The sequence below is a fragment of the Hypanus sabinus genome, chromosome 3 (genome assembly GCF_030144855.1).
Source record: "Hypanus sabinus isolate sHypSab1 chromosome 3, sHypSab1.hap1, whole genome shotgun sequence".
NCBI lineage: Eukaryota > Metazoa > Chordata > Chondrichthyes > Myliobatiformes > Dasyatidae > Hypanus > Hypanus sabinus.
In genome coordinates this window covers 3,691,278-3,718,197 of record NC_082708.1, presented here as the reverse complement: position 1 = coordinate 3,718,197, position 26,920 = coordinate 3,691,278, and the positions used below count along the sequence as shown (strand labels likewise).

General features: G+C 54.0%; 1 protein-coding gene across 1 annotated transcript in view; it reads right to left on the bottom strand.

Annotated features, from left to right (window-relative positions):
• Positions 1-7,850: 7,850 nt before the first annotated feature.
• Positions 7,851-26,920, bottom strand: part of LOC132390705 (cholecystokinin receptor-like) — a 38,444-nt gene continuing 19,374 nt past the window's right edge. Inside the window, exons 3-5 of the mRNA XM_059963262.1 lie at positions 26,223-26,484; positions 16,846-16,973; positions 7,851-9,206 (exon numbers count right to left, since the gene is read on the bottom strand). Of these exons, the coding sequence (XP_059819245.1) occupies positions 8,671-9,206; positions 16,846-16,973; positions 26,223-26,484 (926 nt within the window). The 3' untranslated portion in view covers positions 7,851-8,670. The remainder of the gene's footprint in view (positions 9,207-16,845; positions 16,974-26,222; positions 26,485-26,920) is intronic.

Here is a 26,920-nt window from a genome sequence, read left to right as displayed (position 1 = left end):
CAGAGTGGGAAACATCTCCAGCTGTGACCCAGAGTGGGGAAACATCTCCAGCTGTGGCCCAGAGTGGGAAACATCTCCAGCTGTGACCCAGAGTGGGGAAACATCTCCAGCTGTGGCCCAGAGTGGGAAACATCTCCAGCTGTGACCCAGAGTGGGAAACATCTCCAGCTGTGACCCAGAGTGGGAAACATCTCCAGCTGTGACCCAGAGTGGGAAACATCTCCAGCTGTGACCCAGAGTGGGAAACATCTCCAGCTGTGACCCAGAGTGGGGAAACATCTCCAGCTGTGGCCCAGAGTGGGAAACATCTCCAGCTGTGACCCAGAGTGGGAAACATCTCCAGCTGTGACCCAGAGTGGGAAACATCTCCAGCTGTGACCCAGAGTGGGAAACATCTCCAGCTGTGACCCAGAGTGGGAAACATCTCCAGCTGTGGCCCAGAGTGGGAAACATCTCCAGCTGTGGCCCAGAGTGGGAAACATCTCCAGCTGTGACCCAGTGGGAAACATCTCCAGCTGTGGCCCAGAGTGGGAAACATCTCCAGCTGTGGCCCAGAGTGGGAAACATCTCCAGCTGAGACCCAGAGGGTGAAACATCTCCAGCTGTGACCCAGAGTGGGAAACATCTCCAGCTGTGACCCAGAGTGGGGAAACATCTCCAGCTGTGACCCAGAGTGGGAAACATCTCCAGCTGTGGCCCAGAGTGGGAAACATCTCCAGCTGTGGCCCAGAGTGGGAAACATCTCCAGCTGTGGCCCAGAGTGGGAAACATCTCCAGCTGTGACCCAGACTGGGAAACATCTCCAGCTGTGGCCCAGAGTGGGAAACATCTCCAGCTGTGACCCAGAGTGGGAAACATCTCCAGCTGTGACCCAGAGTGGGAAACATCTCCAGCTGTGACCCAGTGGGAAACATCTCCAGCTGTGGCCCAGAGTGGGAAACATCTCCAGCTGTGACCCAGAGTGGGAAACATCTCCAGCTGTGGCCCAGAGTGGGAATCATCTCCAGCTGTGACCCAGAGTGGGAAACATCTCCAGCTGTGACCCAGAGTGGGAAACATCTCCAGCTGTGGCCCAGAGTGGGAAACATCTCCAGCTTTGGCCCAGTGGGAAACATCTCCAGCTGTGACCCAGCGTGGGAAACATCTCCAGCTGTGACCCAGTGGGAAACATCTCCAGCTGTGGCCCAGAGTGGGAAACTTCTCCAGCTGTGACCCAGTGGGAAACATCTCCAGCTGTGGCCCAGTGGGAAACATATCCAGCTGTGGCCCAGAGTGGGAAACTTCTCCAGCTGTGGCCCAGAGTGGGAAACATCTCCAGCTGAGACCCAGAGGGTGAAACATCTCCAGCTGTGGCCCAGAGTGGGAAACATCTCCTGATGTGGCCCAGTGGGAAACATCTCCAGCTGTGGCCCAGAGTGGGAAACATCTCCTGATGTGGCCCAGAGTGGGAAACATCTCCAGCTGTGGCCCAGAGTGGGAAACATCTCCAGCTGTGACTCAGAGTGGGAAACATCTCCAGCTGTGACCCAGTGGGAAACATCTCCAGCTGTGGCCCAGAGTGGGAAACATCTCCAGCTGTGACCCAGAGTGGGAAACATCTCCAGCTGTGGCCCAGAGTGGGAAACATCTCCAGCTGTGACCCAGAGTGGGAAACATCTCCAGCTGTGGCCCAGAGTGGGAAACATCTCCAGCTGTGACCCAGAGTGGGAAACATCTCCAGCTGTGGCCCAGAGTGGGAAACATCTCCAGCTGTGACCCAGAGTGGGAAACATCTCCAGCTGTGACCCAGCGTGGGAAACATCTCCAGCTGTGACCCAGTGGGAAACATCTCCAGCTGTGGCCCAGAGTGGGAAACTTCTCCAGCTGTGACCCAGTGGGAAACATCTCCAGCTGTGGCCCAGTGGGAAACATCTCCAGCTGTGGCCCAGAGTGGGAAACTTCTCCAGCTGTGGCCCAGAGTGGGAAACATCTCCAGCTGAGACCCAGAGGGTGAAACATCTCCAGCTGTGGCCCAGAGTGGGAAACATCTCCTGATGTGGCCCAGTGGGAAACATCTCCAGCTGTGGCCCAGAGTGGGAAACATCTCCTGATGTGGCCCAGAGTGGGAAACATCTCCAGCTGTGGCCCAGAGTGGGAAACATCTCCAGCTGTGGCCCAGAGTGGGAAACATCTCCAGCTGTGACCCAGTGGGAAACATCTCCAGCTGTGACCCAGAGTGGGAAACATCTCCAGCTGTGGCCCAGAGTGGGAAACATCTCCAGCTGTGGCCCAGAGTGGGAAACATCTCCAGCTGTGGCCCAGAGTGGGAAACATCTCCAGCTGTGGCCCAGAGTGGGAAACATCTCCAGCTGTGGCCCAGAGTGGGAAACATCTCCAGCTGTGACCCAGAGTGGGAAACATCTCCAGCTGTGGCCCAGAGTGGGAAACATCTCCAGCTGTGACCCAGAGTGGGAAACATCTCCAGCTGTGACCCAGAGTGGGAAACATCTCCAGCTGTGACCCAGTGGGAAACATCTCCAGCTGTGGCCCAGAGTGGGAAACATCTCCAGCTGTGACCCAGAGTGGGAAACATCTCCAGCTGTGGCCCAGAGTGGGAATCATCTCCAGCTGTGACCCAGAGTGGGAAACATCTCCAGCTGTGACCCAGAGTGGGAAACATCTCCAGCTGTGGCCCAGAGTGGGAAACATCTCCAGCTTTGGCCCAGTGGGAAACATCTCCAGCTGTGACCCAGCGTGGGAAACATCTCCAGCTGTGACCCAGTGGGAAACATCTCCAGCTGTGGCCCAGAGTGGGAAACTTCTCCAGCTGTGACCCAGTGGGAAACATCTCCAGCTGTGGCCCAGTGGGAAACATCTCCAGCTGTGGCCCAGAGTGGGAAACATCTCCAGCTGTGACCCAGTGGGAAACATCTCCAGCTGTGGCCCAGAGTGGGAAACATCTCCAGCTGTGACCCACCTAGTTCCAGGAACAGTCCCCCTGACTGCTTTGCCCCAGGCCTCTGTGCCTTGGTTCGAGTACCTCACGTCCCATGGTTTTTACTCACTCTGTCCCCACTCTGCCCAGACACCCATACTGAGCTCAGGATGTCCACCCAGTTCTCTTTGAATTTGTCCCTGTGGATGCATCACCCCTCCCAACCCCCTGCCTTGCCTGTCAGCAGAATATCTCTGTGCCACTCGTACCCCTCCCTGTCCACCAGGTATCCCATCTCCTGGAAGTTCCCCAAATGTCAGTATCATCTGTACATTTGGGCGTAATAGAGCTGTCATTAATAATAGCCATGGTCCTGGGCCCTCCTTCCAGTCTCAGGCACGATCTCCAGACTGATTAATTCTGCTGCTGTCTTCTGCTTAACGAATTCCACAGATTCACCGTCCTCAGGCTAAAGAAATCCTCATCTCTGTCCCTGCTGGAAAACTGCCACAAAACCAATTTCACAACAGATTGCAGTGATAATAAATCTGATTCTGAATCGTCTGAACACGTTATTCTGCAATTGGCTTCCTATGTGCTACCTCAATGCACTGTATGACAACACTATCCATCACCCGTGCCTGTGGTAATCCCACACGGGTACACATTTGTTCCTGCGCGTTGGAATATGTGACAAGGAGAGGGGAGACAGAGAGACAGAGGGAGAGGGAGAGAGAGAGAGAGTGAGAGAACAAGAGAAACAGGGAGGGAAGAGGTAGAGAGCTAGATGGTTATAGAGGGAGAGGCAGAGAGCTAGAAAATGAATCTCTCGGGTATCTGTGCATGGCTACGACAGGACACGGGAGGCTGCTCCCTGTACATCACAGTGACTGTGTTAACAACCAATCCCCTCCACCCCTTCCTCCTCCTAACCTGCTCCCTTGTATACTCAAGGCACGGCTCAACAAGCAGCAGGCTTATTCTGCTCCCGAGACAGAGTTTGCAGGAATTTCACTGAGAACTGACCACGGCTTGCTCACTCTGTTGAGGCAGGAAGTATGTGAGGGTAACACTTTTCGGTCCCCGATCACTGATTCCTGCCGCTGTCTGTAAGGAGGTGGTACAGTAATTCTCCCTGTGACCACGTGGGTTACCTCCAGATGCCCTCATTTCCTCCCACATTCCACAGCCGTTTCGGCTGGGTTAGTGAGTTGTGGGCTTGCTGTTTTAGCGGCACTTCCAGGTTCCCCCCAGCACATCCGTGGTGTTGGTGGCTGATGCAAACGATACATTTCACTGTGTTTCCATGGATTTGTGACAATAAAACTCATCTGTAAGATCATTATCTCTTTAATAAAATGCAGCCAATGCCTCACAACTTCCATAAGCACAGCGACAGCACACGGATACCATGCAGAGTGGAGGCCATGCAGACGGACCTTTCTGCCCCCACCCCACCCACAATCCCTCCCATAGCACCAGGACGAAGCTGCCAAAGCAGCAACGGTGTGCAGGATGTCACCGTAAAGAGGCCGTTCCACTATCCGGGTAGGTTTGCTGAACAGACGCTGGGAGTGGGCAGAGCAGAGGGGAGGGTGACCCAGAGGGGGTTTCTGCCGAACCGCTGTCGCCGTCTGACACCAGCAAGGATTGAACTTATCTCGGGCCATGAACAATGTCCCGTCTCGACCTGTGAACCCCAGCTCCTGAAAGGGAGCACATTATCTCCCCCTTCACACCCTCATCCCTCCCTGGCACCTCAGAAACCCGGCACAGCCCCCTGGAGGGGCGAGTGGGCATTGAGGGATGACTTTTAGCCTGGATCACTGCCCAGTGGTCAGTGGGGAGCTGAGCGGGTCGGACAGTGTATGTGGGGGGAGTGGGGGTGTGGATAGGAAGTCGACAGCTCGGGTGGAGGCTCTCTCTTCAAGAGGACGTGTAGTGTCGAGAAGCCACTGACCACTGAGCCCTGGCACCAGAATGAGTGGACACCCAGCACTCTGCCGGTCAGTGATGGAAAGGTCACAGGTCACCCAATGTTTTGATGTATCTGTGATAAATAAGTCCAGGTTTGAATTTCTCCCCACAGACGCTGCCTGGCCCACAGGTCGGGTGGTCTGCCCACTGACCAGTGGGGACCATCGACAGCCGAGACTCTGTCTGGGGCAGGAAAGCAACCCGCGAGGCAGTACGATGCTGCCTGGATGGCGGTGCCCCTGCTGGATCACCGGGTGTGCACCGTCACCCTGGTCAGGTGACAACAAATCCGGGGCCTGCACGTCCGTGTCATGGGGGAGTGCAGAGCAGTCTGGGGGCTCCTGGTGTTGGGAACCTGGGGACACACCCTGTGGTGGGTCGCAGTCAAAGGACCCACAATCCAGCCAAGTACAAGGACTGTCAGCCTCTCCCTCATCCTGGCCATTCAACCCACTCTCATCCACAGCGCTGAGAACCCGCGGCACAGGACCTGGATGGAGGCTGATCCCTGCGATCGCCACGAGGCGCAGGGAACAGGCCTGCAGTAGCCACGAAAGATAGCATAGCAACCGTACACCAATCAGAGAGCACAACACCGTCACCAGGGAAACGACAAATGCAAAAGCCGGGTTTGGCCTGGTGCTGTCAGTAAGCGGACAAGCTTGTCAGGGTATAACAGCTACAGTCAGCAGGAGACCCAGGAACAGGCGGAACCAGTTACAGTGAACTTCCACTACAATTAGCCTGTTACAGTCAGCCTTTGGTTACAAATGATATCAATTACAGTTAGTCCCAGCCACAGTCAGCTCTAGCTACAGGCAGACCCATCTAGTGAACCAAAGCTGCAAATGAGCGCAGCTACAGTCAAACCTCCATTACAGTCAACCCCAGCCACAGTGGTTCTTGGTTACAATCGTTATCAATTACGCTTATTCCCAGCCAGTCAGTTCGTGGTACAGTCAGCCCTGGGTACAGGCAAACCCATCTAGCCACATCTGACCCAGCTACAGTCAGAACCAGCAACGGTCAGAATCTGGCAACAGCAAGCAGGAATCGTACTCTGACAACGTCACTGAGGCGGGACCCCGAGGTAACAGTGGCACTGTGAGTGGTGGTCAGTTGCTGGCCATGCTGACCCAAGGGGCAGTGTCCCAGTAAGGTGGGAGTTGGGGCAGGGGCAAGGAGCAGTCAATGGGACCCCCTCACCACCCCCATGCACAGGATTGTGGAGATCTCTAAACTACAGTGTTCACAAACCCAGCATGCCACACCCACCCAGAGTCCATCACCCCAACTTGCCAAGGACGGGAGAGACTCAACCCATCTGATCAGCTGAGATCTCCTGACTGAGAAACACTGGGAGTGAGGGAGAGAGAGTCACACTGTGGGAGGGGGGTACAGAGGGAGGGTCACACTGTGGGAGGGGAGGTACTGAGGGAGGGTCACACTGTGGGAGGGGTGGTACTGAGGGAGAGTCACACTGTGGGAGGGGTGGTACTGAGGGAGGGTCACATTCTGGGTGGGGCGGTACTGAGGGAGGGTCACACTGTGGGGGTGGTGGTACCAACGGAGGGTCGCACTGTGGGAGGGGTGTACCAAGGGAGGGTCACACTGTGGGAGGTGTGGTACTGAGGGAGGGTCACACTGTGGAGGGGAGGTACTGAGGGAGGGTCACACTGTGGGAGGGGTGGTACTGAGGGAGAGTCACACTGTGGGAGGGGTGGTACTGAGGGAGGGTCACATTCTGGGTGGGGCGGTACTGAGGGAGGGTCACACTGTGGGGGTGGTGGTACCAACGGAGGGTCGCACTGTGGGAGGGGTGTACCAAGGGAGGGTCACACTGTGGGAGGTGTGGTACTGAGGGAGGGTCACACTGTGGAGGGGCGATACTGAGGGAGGGTCACACTGTAGGAGGAGTGGTGCTGAGGGAGGGTCACACTGTGGGAGGAGTGGTACTGAGGGTGGGACATAGTGTGGGAGGAGTGGGACTGAGTGAGGGACACACTGTGGGAGGGGTAGTTACTGAGTGGGAGGTGGTAATGAGGGAGAGTCACAGTGTGGGAGGGGTGGTTACTGAGTGGGAGGTGGTACTGAGGGAGGGTCACACTGTGGGAGGGGTGTACCGAGGGAGGGTCACAATGTGGGAGGGGTGGTACTGAGGGAGAGTCACACTGTGGGAGGGGCGGTACTGAGGGAGGGTCACACTGTGGGAGGGGGCCGTGAGAGGGTCACACTGTGGGAGGGGCAATACTGAGGGAGGGTCACACTGTGGGAGGTGTGATACTGAGGGAGAGTCATACTGAGGGAAGGTCACAGTGTGGGAGGGGTGGTACTGAGGGAGTGTCACTGGGAGGGGTGGTACTGAGGGAGGGTCACACTGTGGAGGGGTGATACTGAGGGAGGGTCACACTGTAGGAGGAGTGGTGCTCAGGGAGGGCCACACTGTGGGAGGGGTCGAGCTGAGGGAGGGTCACACTGTGGAGGGGTGATACTGAGGGAGGGTCACTGTAGGAGGGGTGGTGCTGAGGGAGGGTCACACTGTAGGAGGAGTGGTGCTGAGGGAGGTTCACACTGTGGGAGGGGTCGTGCTGAGGGAGGGTCACACTGTGGAGGGGTGGTACTGAGGGAGGGTCACACTGTGGGAGGGTGGTACTGAGGGAGGGTCACACTGTGGGAGGGTGGTACTGAGGGAGGGTCACACTGTGGGGGGGTGGTACTGAGGGAGGGTCACATTGTGGGAGGGGTGGTACCGAGGGAGGGTCACACTGTGCGATGGGTGGTACTGAGGGTGTGTCACACTGTTGGAGGAGTGGTACTGAGTGAGGGTCACACTGTGGGAGGGGTGGTACTGAGGGAGGGTCACACTGTGGGAGGGGCGGTACTGAGGGAGGGTCACTGTGGGAGTGGTGGTACTGAGGGGGGTCACTGTGGGAGGGGTGGTACTGAGGGAGGGTCACACTGTGGGAGGGGTGGTGCTCAGGGAGGGTCACACTGTGGGAGGGGTCGTGCTGAGGGAGGGTCACACTGTGGAGGGGTGATACTGAGGGAGGGTCACTGTAGGAGGGGTGGTGCTGAGGGAGGGTCACACTGTAGGAGGAGTGGTGCTGAGGGAGGGTCACACTGGGAGGAGTGGTGCTGAGGGAGGGTCACACTGTGGGAGGGGTGGTACTGAGTGAGGGACACACTGTGGAGGGGTGGTACTGAGAGAGGGTCGCACTGTGGGAGGGGTGTTACTGAGGGTGTGTCACACTGTGGGAGGGGTGGTACTGAGTGAGGGACACACTGTGGAGGGGTGGTACTGAGAGAGGGTCGCACTGTGGGAGGGGTGTTACTGAGGGAGGGTCACACTGTGGGAGGGGTTGTACTGTGGGAGTGTTGGGGCCACATTGTGAACAGTTATTATATTGAGATCCTGTCTGCTGTGATGGAATCGGGTATACTTTTACCCACAATTGAAGAGAACCCCTGATTATAAATGTGGTTTATGGGATCGCACTGTGCAGCTCCAGGGAGCTGGTGAATTCGAGGTGGAGAGACCCCTGACCTCTGGGCCCAAGCAGGAAGCTTGCATCGCAGGGGCAGGTGGTTCTGGAGAATGTCTCAGTGAGTGCGGGCGAGGGTGAGTGGGAAGGGTAAAGAGAGGGGAGGTGGGGAGGGAAAAGTGAGGAAACGAAAGGAGAGGGATATGAGGGTAGAGGTAGAATGCTGGGTCCGTATGGGGGCAACGGGAGGGGGCTCACTGAAGGACAGGATAGGTCAGGGGTTTGCGTGGGCCCCAGTCACAGGGCTCCCACGGTGCTGACGGTGGTGTAGCTGAACTTGGAAAGGGAGGTGCCCGTGGTGCCAGGCTCGTCCTCGGGCGCCCGGAGGGTGCGGAGGGGAGCGAGGCAGCGGCCAAGAGTGGAGAGGAAAGCCTGGCGGAAACGGCGGTTCATGAAGCAGTAGACGAGGGGGTTGACGCAGGCTGAGGTGTAGGACAGCAGGTGGATGAAGGAGATGGGCGGGCCGGACAGCAGCCGCACGGCAGTGGCCCGGTCGAAGGCCCGCCACGTGTTGACGCTGTAGATGGGCAGCCAGCAGATGAAGAACATGGCGACGATCACCATCAGCATCCGGATCACCCGCTTCTTGCCCTCCAGCTTGGCCTCGGAGTTGGTGCAGCGTACGCGGTCCACTCGAGCCGGGGCGCTGGGTGCCTGTAGCGACATCTCCACCGAGGCCCGCCGCTTGCCGAGCTGCAGGTAGCAGCCATCGCCACCCCCGTCGCCCTCCTCCTCCGAGCGGCCCAGCCAGGTGCTGCTGCCGTTCGCCGCGGCTGCAAGATCAACACTCTCATTGGTTACTGTAGCTGGACTGACACATGCCCCTTCCAATCGTGGTCCAGCTCCCCGGGACTGACCCACCCACAAGGCCAGGTGGGTTGAGGAAGTGAGGCGAACCAGATTACTGATCCCGAGGAGAAAGGGAGACAGCGCGACAGTGAGGGAGCGAGGGTGGAGTGATGGGGCTCACTCAGGGCTGAGGGTAGTTTGAGATAGGGGTCAGGATGCCACCCTGAGATAGGGCAACCAGGCAGGGTCCCAGCCCAAGATCAGGCATCGGGCAGGGTACTAGCATGAGATTGAAGGCAACGAGAAATTGAGAAGGTCCTATACTGGATCAGGGCCAGGGACAGGGTCACAGCCTGAGATCAGGGGCAGGGTCACAGTCTGAGATCAGGGGCAGGGTCCCAGTCTGAGATCAGGGGCAGGATCACAGCCTGAGATCAGGGTCAGGGGCAGGGTCACAGTCTGAGATCAGGGGCAGGGTCACAGTCTGAGATCAGGGGCAGGGTCACAGTCTGAGATCAGGGGCAGGGTCCCAGTCTGAGATCAGGGGCAGGATCACAGCCTGAGATCAGGGTCAGGGGCAGGGTCACAGTCTGAGATCAGGGGCAGGGTCACAGTCTGAGATCAGGGGCTGGGTCACAGTCTGAGATCAGGGTCAGGGTCACAGTCTGAGATCAGGGGCAGGGTCACAGTCTGAGATCAGGGCCAAGGGTCAGGGTCACAGCCTGAGATCAGGGTCAGGGTCCCAGTCTGAGATCAGGGGCTGGGTTCCAGTCTGAGATCAGGGGCAGGATCACAGTCTGAGATCAGGGGCAGGATCACAGTCTGAGATCAGGGGCAGGATCACAGCCTGAGATCAGGGTCAGGGTCACAGTCTGAGATCAAGGGCAGGGTCTCAGTCTGAGATCAGTGGCAGGGTCACAGTCTGAGATCAGGGCCAAGGGGCAGGGTCACAGCCTGAGATCAGGGGCAGGGTCCCAGTCTGAGATCAGGGGCAGGATCACAGTCTGAGATCAGGGTCAGGGTCCCAGTCTGAGATCAGGGCCAGGGTCACAGACTGAGATCAGGGTCAGGGTCACAGCCTGAGATCAGGGTCAGGGTCCCAGTCTGAGATCAGGGGCTGGGTCACAGTCTGAGATCAGGGGCAGGGTCACAGCCTGAGATCAGGGTCAGGGTCCCAGTCTGAGATCAGGGCCAGGGTCACAGACTGAGATCAGGGTCAGGGTCACAGCCTGAGATCAGGGTCAGGGTCCCAGTCTGAGATCAGGGGCTGGGTCACAGTCTGAGATCAGGGGCAGGGTCCCAGTCTGAGATCAGGGGCTGGGTCACAGTCTGAGATCAGGGGCAGGGTCACAGTCTGAGATCAGGGGCAGGGTCACAGTCTGAGATCAGGGGCTGGGTCACAGTCTGAGATCAGGGGCAGGGTCACAGTCTGAGATCAGGGCCAAGGGGCTGGGTCACAGTCTGAGATCAGGGGCAGGGTCACAGTCTGAGATCAGGGTCAGGGTCCCAGTCTGAGATCAGGGGCTGGGTCACAGTCTGAGATCAGGGGCTGGGGCAGGGTCACAGTCTGAGATCAGGGGCAGGGTCCCAGTCTGAGATCAGGGGCTGGGTCACAGTCTGAGATCAGGGGCAGGGTCACAGTCTGAGATCAGGGGCTGGGTCACAGTCTGAGATCAGGGGCAGGGTCACAGTCTGAGATCAGGGGCTGGGTCACAGTCTGAGATCAAGGGCTGGGTCCCAGTCTGAGATCAGGGTCAGGGTCACAGCCTGAGATCAGGGTCAGGGTCACAGACTGAGATCAGGGCCGGGGTCAGTCTGAGATCAGGGCTGGGGTCACAGTCTGAGATCAGGGCCAAGGGGCAGGATCACAGTCTGAGATCAGGGCCAAGGGGCATGGTCACAGACTGAGATCAGGGCCAGGGTCAGGATCACAGTCTGAGATCAGGGGCTGGGGCAGGGTCCCAGTCTGAGATCAGGGGCAGGGGCAGGGTCCCAGTCTGAGATCAGGGGCAGGGTCACAGTCTGAGATCAGGGCCAAGGGGCAGGGTCACAGTCTGAGATCAGGGCCAAGGGGCAGGGTCACACACTGAGATCAGGGGCAGGGTCACAGTCTGAGATCAGGGCCAAGGGGCAGGGTCACAGACTGAGATCAGGGGCAGGGTCACAGTCTGAAATCACGGTCAGGGTCACAGTTCGAGTTCAGGGGCAAGGGTAGGGTCACAGTCTGAGATCAGGGGCAGGGGTAGGGTCACAGTCTGAGATCAGGGTCAGGGTCACAGTCTGAGATCAGGGCCAGGGTCACAGTCTGAGATCAGGGGTAGGGTCACAGTCTGAGATCAGGGGCAGGGGTAGGGTCACAGTCTGAGATCAGGGCCAGGGGCGGGGTCACAGTCTGAGATCAGGGCCAGGGGCAGGTTCCCAGTCTGAGATCAGGGGCTGGGGCAGGGTCACAGTCTGAGATCAGGGTCAGGGTCCCAGTCTGAGATCAGGGGCTGGGTCACAGTCTGAGATCAGGGGCAGGGGCAGGGTCCCAGTCTGAGATCAGGGGCAGGGTCACAGTCTGAGATCAGGGCCAAGGGGCAGGGTCACAGACTGAGATCAGGGGCAGGGTCACAGTCTGAAATCACGGTCAGGGTCACAGTTCGAGTTCAGGGGCAAGGGTAGGGTCACAGTCTGAGATCAGGGGCAGGGGTAGGGTCACAGTCTGAGATCAGGGTCAGGGTCACAGTCTGAGATCAGGGTCAGGGTCACAGTCTGAGATCAGGGGCAGGGGTAGGGTCACAGTCTGAGATCAGGGCCAGGGTCACAGTCTGAGATCAGGGGCTGGGTCACAGTCTGAGATCAGGGCCAGGGTCACAGTCTGAGATCAGGGGCAGGGTCACAGTCTGAGATCAGGGTCAGGGTCCCAGTCTGAGATCAGGGGCTGGGTCACAGTCTGAGATCAGGGGCTGGGGCAGGGTCACAGTCTGAGATCAGGGGCAGGGTCCCAGTCTGAGATCAGGGGCTGGGTCACAGTCTGAGATCAGGGGCAGGGTCACAGTCTGAGATCAGGGGCTGGGTCACAGAGATCAGGGGCTGGGTCACAGTCTGAGATCAGGGGCAGGGTCACAGTCTGAGATCAGGGGCTGGGTCACAGTCTGAGATCAGGGGCTGGGTCACAGTCTGAGATCAGGGTCAGGGTCACAGCCTGAGATCAGGGTCAGGGTCACAGACTGAGATCAGGGCCGGGGTCAGTCTGAGATCAGGGCTGGGGTCACAGTCTGAGATCAGGGCCAAGGGGCAGGATCACAGTCTGAGATCAGGGCCAAGGGGCATGGTCACAGACTATCAGGGCCAGGGTCAGGATCACAGTCTGAGATCAGGGGCTGGGGCAGGGTCCCAGTCTGAGATCAGGGGCAGGGGCAGGGTCCCAGTCTGAGATCAGGGGCAGGGTCACAGTCTGAGATCAGGGCCAAGGGGCAGGGTCACAGTCTGAGATCAGGGCCAAGGGGCAGGGTCACACACTGAGATCAGGGGCAGGGTCACAGTCTGAGATCAGGGCCAAGGGGCAGGGTCACAGACTGAGATCAGGGGCAGGGTCACAGTCTGAAATCACGGTCAGGGTCACAGTTCGAGTTCAGGGGCAAGGGTAGGGTCACAGTCTATCAGGGGCAGGGGTAGGGTCACAGTCTGAGATCAGGGTCAGGGTCACAGTCTGAGATCAGGGCCAGGGTCACAGTCTGAGATCAGGGGTAGGGTCACAGTCTGAGATCAGGGGCAGGGGTAGGGTCACAGTCTGAGATCAGGGCCAGGGGCGGGGTCACAGTCTGAGATCAGGGCCAGGGGCAGGTTCCCAGTCTGAGATCAGGGGCTGGGGCAGGGTCACAGTCTGAGATCAGGGTCAGGGTCCCAGTCTGAGATCAGGGGCTGGGTCACAGTCTGAGATCAGGGGCAGGGGCAGGGTCCCAGTCTGAGATCAGGGGCAGGGTCACAGTCTGAGATCAGGGCCAAGGGGCAGGGTCACAGACTGAGATCAGGGGCAGGGTCACAGTCTGAAATCACGGTCAGGGTCACAGTTCGAGTTCAGGGGCAAGGGTAGGGTCACAGTCTGAGATCAGGGGCAGGGGTAGGGTCACAGTCTGAGATCAGGGTCAGGGTCACAGTCTGAGATCAGGGCCAGGGTCACAGTCTGAGATCAGGGGCAGGGTCACAGTCTGAGATCAGGGGCAGGGTCACAGTCTGAGATCAGGGGCTGGGTCACAGTCTGAGATCAGGGGCTGGGTCACAGTCTGAGATCAGGGGCTGGGTCACAGTCTGAGATCAGGGGCAGGGTCACAGTCTGAGATCAGGATCAGGGTCCCAGTCTGAGATCAGGGGCTGGGTCACAGTCTGAGATCAGGGGCTGGGTCACAGTCTGAGATCAGGGGCAGGGTCCCAGTCTGAGATCAGGGCCAAGGGGTAGGGTCACAGTCTGAGATCAGGGCCAGGGTCACAGTCTGAGATCAGGGTCAGGGTCACAGTCTGAGATCAGGGGCAGGGGTAGGGTCACAGTCTGAGATCAGGGCCAGGGTCACAGTCTGAGATCAGGGGCTGGGTCACAGTCTGAGATCAGGGCCAGGGTCACAGTCTGAGATCAGGGGCAGGGTCACAGTCTGAGATCAGGGGCTGGGTCCCAGTCTATCAGGGCCAGGGGCGGGGTCACAGTCTGAGATCAGTGGCAGGGTCACAGACTGAGATCAGGGTCAGGGTCCCAGTCTGAGATCAGGGGCAGGGTCACAGTCTGAGATCAGGGGCTGGGTTCCAGTCTGAGATCAGTGGCAGGGTCACAGTCTGAGATCAGTGGCAGGGTCTCAGTCTGAGATCAGTGGCAGGGTCACAGTCTGAGATCAGTGGCAGGGTCACAGACTGAGATCAGGGCCAGGGACAGGGTCACAGTCTGAGATCAGTGGCAGGATCACAGTCTGAGATCAGGGCCAGGGACAGGGTCACAGTCTGAGATCAGGGCCAGGGTCACAGTCTGAGATCAGGGGCTGGGTCACAGTCTGAGATCAGGGCCAGGGTCACAGTCTGAGATCAGGGGCAGGGTCACAGTCTGAGATCAGGGGCTGGGTCCCAGTCTATCAGGGCCAGGGGCGGGGTCACAGTCTGAGATCAGTGGCAGGGTCACAGTCTGAGATCAGGGGCTGGGTCCCAGTCTATCAGGGCCAGGGGCGGGGTCACAATCTGAGATCAGGGGCAGGGTCACAGTCTGAGATCAGGGGCTGGGTCCCAGTCTATCAGGGCCAGGGGCGGGGTCACAGTCTGAGATCAGGGTCAGGGTCCCAGTCTGAGATCAGGGGCAGGGTCACAGACTGAGATCAGGGTCAGGGTCCCAGTCTGAGATCAGGGGCAGGGTCACAGTCTGAGATCAGGGGCTGGATTCCAGTCTGAGATCAGTGGCAGGGTCACAGTCTGAGATCAGTGGCAGGGTCTCAGTCTGAGATCAGTGGCAGGGTCACAGTCTGAGATCAGTGGCAGGGTCACAGACTGAGATCAGGGCCAGGGACAGGGTCACAGTCTGAGATCAGTGGCAGGGTCACAGACTGAGATCAGGGCCAGGGACAGGGTCACAGTCTGAGATCAGTGGCAGGATCACAGTCTGAGATCAGGGCCAGGGACAGGGTCACAGTCTGAGATCAGGGGCTGGGTCCCAGTCTGAGATCAGTGGCAGGGTCACAGACTGAGATCAGGGTCAGGGTCCCAGTCTGAGATCAGGGGCAGGGTCACAGTCTGAGATCAGGGGCTGGGTTCCAGTCTGAGATCAGTGGCAGGGTCACAGTCTGAGATCAGTGGCAGGGTCTCAGTCTGAGATCAGTGGCAGGGTCACAGACTGAGATCAGTGGCTGGGTCACAGTCTGAGATCAGTGGCAGGGTCACAGACTGAGATCAGGGCCAGGGACAGGGTCACAGTCTGAGATCAGTGGCAGGGTCACAGACTGAGATCAGGGTCAGGGTCCCAGTCTGAGATCAGGGGCAGGGTCACAGTCTGAGATCAGGGGCTGGGTTCCAGTCTGAGATCAGTGGCAGGGTCACAGTCTGAGATCAGTGGCAGTGTCTCAGTCTGAGATCAGTGGCAGTGTCTCAGTCTGAGATCAGTGGCAGGGTCACAGACTGAGATCAGTGACTGGGTCACAGTCTGAGATCAGTGGCAGGGTCACAGACTGAGATCAGTGGCTGGGTCACAGTCTGAGATCAGTGGCAGGGTCACAGACTGAGATCAGTGGCAGGGTCACAGACTGAGATCAGTGGCTGGGTCACAGTCTGAGATCAGTGGCAGGGTCACAGACTGAGATCAGTGGCTGGGTCACAGTCTGAGATCAGGGGCAGGGTCCCAGTCTGAGATCAGGGTCAGGGTCACAGTCTGAGATCAGTGGCAGGGTCATGTCTGATTTATTATCCCCTCAACCCTTGCTCCCCACAGAGGGAGGTGGGCCAAGTGGAGAGTTGCTGGAAATCTGGAGATAGGAAAGATAATCTGATCAGCAGCAACAGGCTGGGCTGAATGGCCTTTTCCCATGGAGAATGAATCATTTGACCTTGAGGGGGCCCACTGTTGCCTGGGTTTCACAACAGTTGGAAGAGTTGGTGGAACTGGACCCAGTGAGTCTGTGAGTTCACTGGGGGCTGGGGGCCTGGAGATGAGGAGATGACCTGTCCTGTTGGAGGACAGTCTGTGTGGGTGGGAAAGGGGTTTGCTCTGCTCTGCTGTTGTGCCTGCGTGTGTTGCTATATTAGTACCGCTTGTGGACTGCATCCTTGGGTTGTGTTGGTTGTTAATACTAATGACACATTTTATAGAACATAGAACACTACGGCACAGTGTACACCTTTAGGCCCATGAAATTATGATGATCTTTTAACCTACTCCAAGACCAATCTCACCCAGTAGTCCTTAACCTGGGTTCCAAGGACAGCTCGGGTGTCTGTGGATTAGATTCCAGGAGGTCCATGAACTTGGATGGGAAAAAATTTACATCTGTATTCTCACTGACCCCAAACTGAAATTTAGCAATTCCTTCCATTATGAATGTAGGTAACAAACCACAGTAGTACTTTAACTGTATTTCAGTATAATTGTTTTCTTTATAAACCAATTGTTTATATATATTTAAATACATTAATCTGAGAAGAGGTCCATAGGCTGCTCCAGATTGGCATAATAAAGGTTAAGAGCCCCAGATCTAACCTGTCCCTCTGGCATTGCCCTCCATTTTTCTATCATCCATATGCCTAACTAAGAGTTTATGAAATGCCCCTAATGTACCTGCCTCGACCATCACCCCGGCAGTGTGTTCCACACACCCATCACTCTCTGTGTGAAAAAACTAACTCTGACATCTCCCCAGTACTTTCCTCCAATCAGTTAAAGATTTTGTCCCCTTGTATTAATCATTTCCACCCTGGGAGAAAATGGCTGACTGTCCACTTTATCTATGCCTCTTATCGTCTTGTGCACCCTCTATCTCTGGATGTTTTGATGTACCTCTGATAAATAAATCTCAATCAGAATTGGAACGTTTCCCACAAAATGACAAACCGAGTTCGCACCCTCGTTGTTACCTGGATCGAGGGTTTGCCCCTAGTAGAGACACACCTGACCCTTACCCTTTGCCTCCTCCCTCTGGCTCATTTCAAAACGGATTCCCCTGTAGAGCTCGCATGAGATCAGTCCGTAGGCCACGACCATCACCACTCCCGGCAGGAAGAACAGGACCAGGAGGAGGAAGACATACCTTCAAGGAGCAGTGAAAGGACTGTCAGCACCTGAACCACCCAGTGCAGATCACCAACACCACACTCCTACTATACCTGAATCAGGTGTAGTCAGCACCTGAACCACCCAGTGCAGATCACCAACACCACACTCCTACTATACCTGAATCAGGTGTAGTCAGCACCTGAACCACCCAGTGCAGATCACCAACACCACACTCCTACTATACCTGAATCAGGTGTAGTCAGCACCTGAACCACCCAGTGCAGATCACCAACACCACACTCCTACTACACCTGAATCAGGTGTAGTCAGCACCTGAACCACCCTGTGCAGATCACCAACACCACACTCCTACTACACCTGAATCAGGTGTAGTCAGCACCTGAACCACCCAGTGCAGATCACCAACACCACACTCCTACTATACCTGAATCAGGTGTAGTCAGCACCTGAACCACCCAGTGCAGATCACCAACACCACACTCCTACTACACCTGAATCAGGTGTAGTCAGCACCTGAACCACCCAGTGCAGATCACCAACACCACACTCCTACTATACCTGAATCAGGTGTAGTCAGCACCTGAACCACCCAGTGCAGATCACCAACACCACACTCCTACTACACCTGAATCAGGTGTAGTCAGCACCTGAACCACCCAGTGCAGATCACCAACACCACACTTTGGTGTTAACTTCCTGCTGAAGGGTCTCGGCCCAAAAGGTCAATTGTACTTTTTGCCATAGATGCTGCCTGGCCTGCTGAGTTCCTCCAGCGTTTTGTGTGTGTTGTGACATATGAGGAGCATTTGATGGCTCTGGCTCTGTACTTGCTGGAGTTTAGAAAAATGAGGGGGGGGGGGATCTCATTGAATCCTATCGAATATGGATAGAGTGGATGTGGAGAGGATATTTCTCTTAGTGAGGGAGTTTAGAACCAGAGGACACAGCCTCAGAATAGAGAGATGTCCATTTAGAACAGAGATGAGGAGGAATTTCTTTAGCCAGAGGGTGGTGAATCTGTGGAATTCACTGCCAAGACAGGCAGTGGAGGCCAAGTCATTGGATATATTTAAAGTGGAGGATTTTAAAATAGTTTAAAATTTATTTGTTTATGGGATGTGGGCATTGCCAGATAAGCCAACACTTACTGTCCATCCTCATTTGCCCTTGAGAACTTTGGTCTGCTGCTGCAGTGCGTCATGCAGATAGTACACACTGCTGCAAACGTTCACTGATGGTGGGGGGATTGGATGCTTGTGGAATGGGCTGCCTTGTTCTGGATGGTGTCGAGCTTCTTGAGTGTTGATGGAGCTGCACTCATCCAGGTGAGTGGTGAGTATTCCATTACACTCCTGATCTGAGCCCTGTAGATGGTGAACAGGCTTTGGGGTGTCAGGGGGTGAGTTACGACCTGTAGTATTCCTAGCCTTTGACCTGCTCTGGTAGCCACGGTGTTTATATGGCTAGACCAGTTCAGTTTCCTGTCAATGGTAACCCCCAGGATGTTGATGGTAGGGGATTCAGTGACGGTGATGCCACTGAATGTCAAGGGACGATGGTTAGAGCCTCTCTTGTTGGAGATGATCATTGTCCGGCACTTGTGTGGCTAGACTGCTACTTGCCACTTGTCAGCCCAAGCCTGGGTATTGTCCAGGGCCTGCTGCATTTGGGTATGAATTGCTTCACTATGTCAGGAGTCACGAATGGTGTAGAACATTGTGCAGTCATCTGTGAACGTCCCCACTTCTGACCTTATGAAGGAAGGAAGATCATTGATGAAGCAGCTGAGAGTGGTTGGTCCTAGGACACTTCCCTGAGGAACTCCTGCAGTGATGACCTGAGGGTGAGATGACTGAGCCTCCAGCCACCACAACCATCTTCCTTTGTGTCAGGTATGATTCTATTTCCCCCTAATTCCCATTGACTCCATTTTAGCTAGGGCACCTTGATGCCATACTTGGGTCAAATGCTGCTTTGATGTTGAGGCTATCACTCTCACCTCACCTCTGGTATTTTGCTCTTTGGACCACGATTGGACCGAGGAGGTGATGAGGTCAGGAGCTGAGTGGCCCTGATGGAACATCCGTAGGCAGGTTATTGACCAGTGGGTGCTGCGTGACAGCTCTGTTAATGACCCCTTCCATTACTTGGCTGATGACTGATAGGGGCAGTAATTGGCTGGGTTGGGCTCGTCCTGTTTCACATTGCCGTTTAGATGCCAATGTTGTAACTGTACTGGAACAGTTTTGGCTAGTGATGCAGCAAGTTGTGGAGCACAAGTCTTCAGGACTCTTACCCAGATTTTGTCTGGGCCCAGAGCCTTTGCAGTATCCAGTGCTTTCAGATTGGCTGCATACTGACATCGGGGATGCTGGGGACTTCTGGAGGAGGCTGAGCTAGATCATCTACTTCTAACTGAAGATTGTTGCAAATGCCTCAGTCTTACCTTTTGTACAGGTGTGCGGGGCTCCTCCATCATTGAGGATGGGATATTTGTGGGGCCTCCTCCAGTGAGTTGTTTAATTGTCCACCACCATTCATGGCTGGATGTGGCAGGACTACAGAGCCTAGATCTGAACTGTGGGTTGTGGGACCACTCAGCTCTGTCTATTACTTGCTGCTTATGGTGTTTGGCATGCAAGGAGTCCTGTATGGCTTCACCAGGGTGATGCCTCATTGACATAAGCCTGGTGTTGTTCTCAGCACGCCCTCCTGCACTCTTCATCGAACCAGGGTTGATCCTCTGACCTGATGGGAATATTAGATATGCCAGGTCATGTGTTGCAGATTGTAGCTGAGTACAATTCTGCTGATGATGGCCCATAGCTCCTCATGGATGCCCAGACTTGGCTGCTAGATCTGTTCAAAATCTATCCCATTTAGCACAGTGGTAATGCCACACAATACGGTGGAGGGTTTCTCCAATGTGGAGACGGGATTTATTCTCCACAAACACTGCGCGGTGGTCACTTCTACAAACGTTTGTACTAATGCTGTCATGGACAGATGCTTCCGTGGCAGGCAGGTTGCTGAGAATGAGATCGTGTATTTTTCCTCTCTTTGGTTCCCTGACCGCCTGCTGTAGTCCCAGTCTAGTAGCTCTGTTCAGTAGGACCCGACCAGCTCGGTCCGTGGTGGTATGACCAGGCCTGTCTTGGTGATGGGCATTGAAGTCCCCACCCAGACTACATTCTGTGCCCTTGCCACCCTCAATGTCTCCTCCAAGAGCTGCTCAACATGGAGAAGTACTGATTCAGCAGCTGAGGGAGGATGGTACGTGGTAATCAGCAGGCCGTTTCCTTGCCCATGTGTAATCTGGTGCCAAGAGTCAGGGCAAGTCCCTCTCTACACCACGTCTGCTAGATCTGTCCTGCCGGTGAGACGGTACGTACCCAGGAATGGTGATGGTGGAGTTCGTAATGTTCACTGTAGAGTACGATTCTGTCAGGACAACTATGTCAGTCTGTCGCTCAACTAGTCCCCAGGTGTTAGTACGGAGGAGTCTGCAGGGCTGGTTTCGCCGTTGCCGTTTCCAGAGCCTGGGTCGATGCCGGGTTGTCCATCTGGTTTTATTCCTTATTATTTTCTTTTTAGTGGTTGGATACAAGTGAATGGCTTGCTAGGCCACTTCAGAGGGCACTTTAGAGTTGCTGTGGGTCTGGAGTGATGTACGGGCCAGACCAGGTAAGGAAGGCAGGGCTCCTCCCCCCGGACATTAAAGGTTGGTCGGTTCTTGATTATCATGCTGTGAAAGGTTACGGGAAGAAGGCAGGAGAACGGGGTTGAGAGAGAAATGGATCAGCCTTGATGAAATGGCATAACAGACTTGCTTAATTCTGCTTTATTGTCTCATGGTCACCCAGGGGTGCAGTGAGGACAATCAGCTGACAACCAGCATCAGAACTGCTACCCTCCCTCACCCCAGAGAGCCTGTGGTCTCGGAAGGTGAGAGGGGAAGGGAGGGGAGTGGGTTAGGGTTGCAGTTCAGGAACGGGTGACCAAGTGTTGGGCAGGGCAGAAGATGTGGTGCTGCGGCGACAAAACCATCAGACATAGAAGCCATTCGGTCCATCAAGTCTACTCTGCCATTCCATCATGGCTGTTGGGAACCATTAACATCCTTGGGTGTGTTGGTGTTAGCGTAAATGATCCAATTCATATATAGTAAAACCTTAGTACTTGCACCTTATTATTTGTTAATTTAGTTCAGGCAATATTACTTTGTTTGTGAGTTATATGTCATGTGTTATGCCCCTTAGGCCATAAGACAAAGGAGCAGAATTAGGCCATTCAGCCCATCCAGTCTGCCCCACCATTCCATCATGGCTGATCCTGGATCCCACACATCTGGCTTCTCGCCACATTCTTTGATGCCCTTACCAATCAGGAAACTATCAACTTCCGCCTTAAATATACGCACGGACTTGGCCTCCACCACAGTCTGTGGCAGAGCATTCCACAGATTCACCACTCTCTGCCTAAAAAATTTCCTCCTTATCTCTGTTATAAAGGGTCATCCTTTAATTCTGAGGCTGTGCCCTCTAGTTCTGGATACCCCCAGCAGAAGAAACGCCCTCTCCACATCCACCCTATCTAGTCCTTTCAACATTCAGTACGTTCCAGTGAGATCCCCACACATTCTTCTGAATTCCAGTGAGTACAGGTCCAAAACTGCCAAAAGTTCCTCACATGTTAACCCCTTCACTCCCAGAATCATCCTCATGAACCTCCTCTGGACTCTCCAATGACAACACAACCTTTCTGAAATATGGGGCCCAAAACTGTTGACAATACTCCAAGTATGGCTGACTAATGTCTTATAAAGCCTCAGCATTATCTCCTTGCTTTTATATTCTATTCCCCTTGAAATAAATGCCAACATTGCATATAACTTCTTCACCATAGACTCAACCTGTAAGTTAACCTTCTGGGAGTCTGGCACAAGGACTCCTAAGTCCCTCTGCACCTCTTATGTTTGAACCTTCTCCCCATTTAGTTAATAATCTGCACTATTGTCCCTTTACCAAAATGCATTATCATACATTTCCCAACACTGTATTCCATCTGCCACTTTTTTGCCCGTTCTTCCAATTTGTCTAAGTCCTGCTGCAATCACATCGCTTCCTCAGCACTACCTACCCCTCCACCTATCTTCATATCATCCACAAACTTTGCCACAAAGCCATCAAATCCATTATCTAAATCACTGACAAACAATGTGAAAAGTAGCAGTCCCAATACTGACCCGAGGAATACCACTAGTCACTGGCAGACAACCAGAAAAGCCCCCTTTATTCCCACTTGCTGCCTCCTGCCTGTCAGCCATTCCTCTATCCATGCCGGTATCTTTCCTGTAACACCATAGGATTTTATCTTGTTAAGCAGCTTTATGTGTGGCACTTTATTAAACGCCTTCTGAAAATCCAAATAAATGCCATCCACTGCCTCTCCTCTGTCCACCCTGCTTGTTACTTCCTGGAAAAACTCTATTATTCAGGCAAGATTTCCCTTTACAGAAACCATGGTGACTTTGACTTATTTTATCAGTAATCCCCAAGTACCTCGAAACTTCATCCTTAATAATGAACTCCAACACTTTCCCAACCACTGACTGGCCTATAATTACCTTGCTTTTACCTCCCCCTATCTTTTTGAAGAGTGGAGTGACATTTGCGATCTTCCAGTCCTCTGGGACCATGCCAGAATCAAGTGATTCTTGAAAGATCATGACCAATGCATCCAGCAACCTCTCTCAGGACTCTGGGATGTAATCCATTTGGTCTAGGTGACTTATCCACCTTAAGAGCTTTGAGTTTGTCTAGCACTTTTCCCTTTGTAATCGCAATGGTACTCACTCCTGCTCCCTGACACTCATAGACCTTTGGAACACTGCTGGTGTCTTCAACAGTGAAAGACAGATGCAAAGTTCATCTGCCATTTCTTTGTCCCCCATCACTACCTCACCAGCATCCAATATCAACTCACCTCCCTTTTACTCTTTGTATAGCTGAAAAAGCTTCTAGTATCCTGCTTTATATTATCGGCTGGTTTGCCCTCATATTCCATCACTTCCCTTCTTATTGCTTTTTTAGTTGCCTTTTGTAGGATTTTAAAAGTTTCCCAATCATCCAACTTCCCACTCACTTTTGCTACCTTACCTGCCCTTTGAAGCCACGGTTGCCTAGCCCTGCCATTTGAGAACAACTTCTTCTGTGGGACCTATCTATCCTGTGCCTTGTGCACTATCTCCAGAAACTACAGCCACCTCTGATCTGCCGTCATCCCCGCCAGCATCCTCCTCCGATCCACCTGGGCAAGCTCCTCTCTCATGCCTGTGAAATTGCCTTTATTGTGATACTGATACATGTGAGTTATGCTTCTCCCTCTCAACTGCAGTATGAATTCAATCATGTTATGATCACTGTCTCCTAAGGGTTCCTTTACATTAAGCTCACTAATAAGATCTGGGTTATTTCACAACTCCCAATCTAAGATAGCTTTTCCTCAGATAGGCTCAGTACAAGCTGCTCTAAAAAGCCATTTTGTAGGCCTTCAACAAATTCCCTCTCTTGTGATCCGACACCAACCAGATTTTCCTAATCCCCTTGCATATTGAAGTCCTGCGTTACAATTGTGTCATTGTCTTTATCACATGCTTTTTCCAACTCCCTTTGCAACCTCAACCCCACATCTTGGCTACTATTTGAAGGCCTGTATGATTCCCGTGATAATTTTTTTTAACCTTGCAGTTTCTTAACTTCAGCCACAAAGATTCAACATTCTCTGACCCTATGTCACCTCTTTTTAAAGATGTAATTCCATCTCTTACCAACAGAACCGAACTGCTGCCTATGCCTTCCTGTCTGTCCTTTCGATACAAAGTATATCCTTCGATGTTAAATTCCCAACTATGGCTTTCTTTCAGCCACAACTCAGTGAGGCCCACAATGTCATACCGACCAATCTCTATATGCACCACAAATTCGTCCACCTTATTCCGAATGCTACATGCATTTAAATACAGAAACTTCAATCCTGGACTCTTTGTCCTTTTGAATTCTGCCTCTGTAGTACAATTTAACTCTGCTCTGTCTGTATTTGAACCCAATCATTGGCTTGTCTTTCCCTACATTCATGTTACACCCATCATCTACTTGTAGACTTGCTGGCTCACCCTCCGCTCTGTCATTCTTGGTCCGGAGGAATGTTGTTCCATTGAGTGGTGTACAAGTGTATGACAATAAATTGAGCTTGAATGTGAAGTTGAAGTTGAATGTGTACATGTGATAAATAAATTAATCTGAGCCTCTCGACCCCATTCTCCCGCCTTCTCCCCGTAACCATTGACGCCTTGACTGACCTACAAACTATCAAACTCAGCTTCAAATATACCCAGTGATTTGGCCTCTACAGGGGCCTGTGGCAATGAACTCCACAGGTTCACCACTCTCTGGCTAAATAAATTCCTCCTCACCTCTGTTCTAAAGGGATGTCTCTCTATTCTGAGGCTGTGTCCTCTGGCCTGCGACTTTCCCACCACAGGAAACATCCTCTCCACATCCAGTCTATCTGTGTCCTCTGGTCCTAGACTCCCCCCACTATAGGAAACATCCTCTCCACATCCACTCTGTCTGTGTCCTCTGGTCCGAGACTCCCCCACTATAGGAAACATCCTCTCCACATCCACTCTATCTGTGTCCTCTGGTCCTAGACTCCCCCACTATAGGAAACATCCTCTCCACATCCACTCTATCAGTGCCCTCTGGTCCTAGACTCCCCCACTATAGGAAACATCCTCTCCACATCCACTCTGTGTCCTCTGGTCCTAGACTCCCCCACTATAGGAAACATCCTCTCCACATCCACTCTATCTGTGTCCTCTGGTCCTAGACTCCCCCACTATTGGAAACATCCTCTCCACATCCACTCTATCTGTGTCCTCTGGTCCTAGACTCCCCCACTATAGGAAACATCCTCTCCACATCCACTCTATCTGTGTCCTCTGGTCCTAGACTCTCGCACTATAGGAAACATCCTCTCCACATCCACTCTATCTGTGTCCTCTGGTCCTAGACTCCCCCACTATAGGAAACATCCTCTCCACATCCACTCTATCTGTGTCCTCCGGTCCTAGACTCCCCCACTATAGGAAACATCCTCTCCACATCCACTCTATCTGTGTCCTCTGGTCCTGGACTCCCCCACTATAGGAAACATCCTCTCCACATCCACTCTATCTGTGTCCTCTGGTCCTAGACTCTCGCACTATAGGAAACATCCTCTCCACATCCACTCTATCTGTGTCCTCTGGTCCTAGACTCCCCCACTATAGGAAACATCCTCTCCACATCCACTCTATCTCTGTCCTCTGGCCTGCGACTTTCCCACCACAGGAAACATCCTCTCCACATCCAGTCTATCTAGGCCTTTCAGTATTCAATAGGTTTCCAAGTGCAGTCTGAACAGTGCTTTTTAACCTATTTCTTCTTCTTCGAGCTAGTACAGGCCCAAAGCAACCAAATACTCTTTGAATGTTAACCCTTTCATTCTTGGAATCATTCTCATGCACCTTCTCTGCCAGCACATCCCCAAACGGCTCAGCAGTCTCATGCAGGTTCAGCATTAATCCTTGCTTTTGTATTCTGAACAATTCTATACTCTGACAAGCAGAGACCTCCTCTCTCCCTGTTAACCCTTCCTACTCCCCATACTGTTAACCCTTTCCACTTCCTGTACCATTAACCATTCCCATGTCCCTGTCCCGTTAACCCTTCCCACTCCCTGTACCGTTACCCCTTACCACTCCCCATACAATTAATCATTCCCACTCCCCATACCGTTAACCCTTCCCACTCCCGTACTGTTAACCCTTCCCACTTCCCGTACTGTTAACCCTTCCCACTCCCTGTACTGTTAACCCTTCCCACTCCCCGTACCGTTAAGCCTTCCCACTCCCCGTACCGTTAATCCTTCCCACTCCCCGTACCGTTAAGCCTTCCCACTCCCCGTACCGTTAAGCCTTCCCACTCCCCATACCGTTAACCCTTTCCACTCCCGTACTGTTAGGCCTTCCCACTCCCCGTACTGTTAACCCTTCCCACTCCCCATACTGTTAACCCTTCCCACCCCCGTACTGTTAACCCTTCCCACTCCCTGTACTGTTAACCCTTCCCACTCCCTGTACTGTTAACCCTTCCCACTCCCCGTACCGTTAACCCTTCCCACTCCCTATACTGTTAACCCCTGTCACTTTGCTTCCTACCAGGCACGATGCACAGCTTCGCTGGGCCATTTGAGCGTGCAGATGTGTGCAGTGGAGTTGTCCGCCCGTTGGAAAGGTTTCAACCTGTTGTAGATGGGGTAAGGGGTCATGATAACGATGGACAGCAGCCAGGTTACTGCGATGACCCTATAGGCATGGGAGCGAGTCTGCCACAGCCTGGCTTTTAGCGGGTTACAGATCGCACTGTAGCGTTCGATGGCGATGGCTACCAGGCTGAAGGTGGATACACTGACCGAGATTCCTGCAAGCAACGACCTGTGTTAGTCCCAGTGAAAACTGAGCCAAACAACTCCCCCCCCCCCCCACCCAGTCTGCAACACATGGTCTCTGGGAGCCCTGAGATCAATGGACACATATACAACCCCCAGACACAGACGCAGACGATTAGAGGCCAAAGTCCTGACACAGATACAGACCCAGGCATGAATACAGACACAGACGTGGATGGGACACAGACTCAGATCCAGGCACAGACATGAACCCAAATGCAGACACAAACAAAACACCAGATGTGGACACAGACGCAGACACAGATGTGGACCTAGGTGATTGCAGACTGAAGTCCAGATGTGAATACAGACACAAACACCCAGCAGATGACACAGATACAGACCCAGACATGAATACAGACACAGACATGGATGGGACACAGACACAGACGTGAACCCAGATGCAGA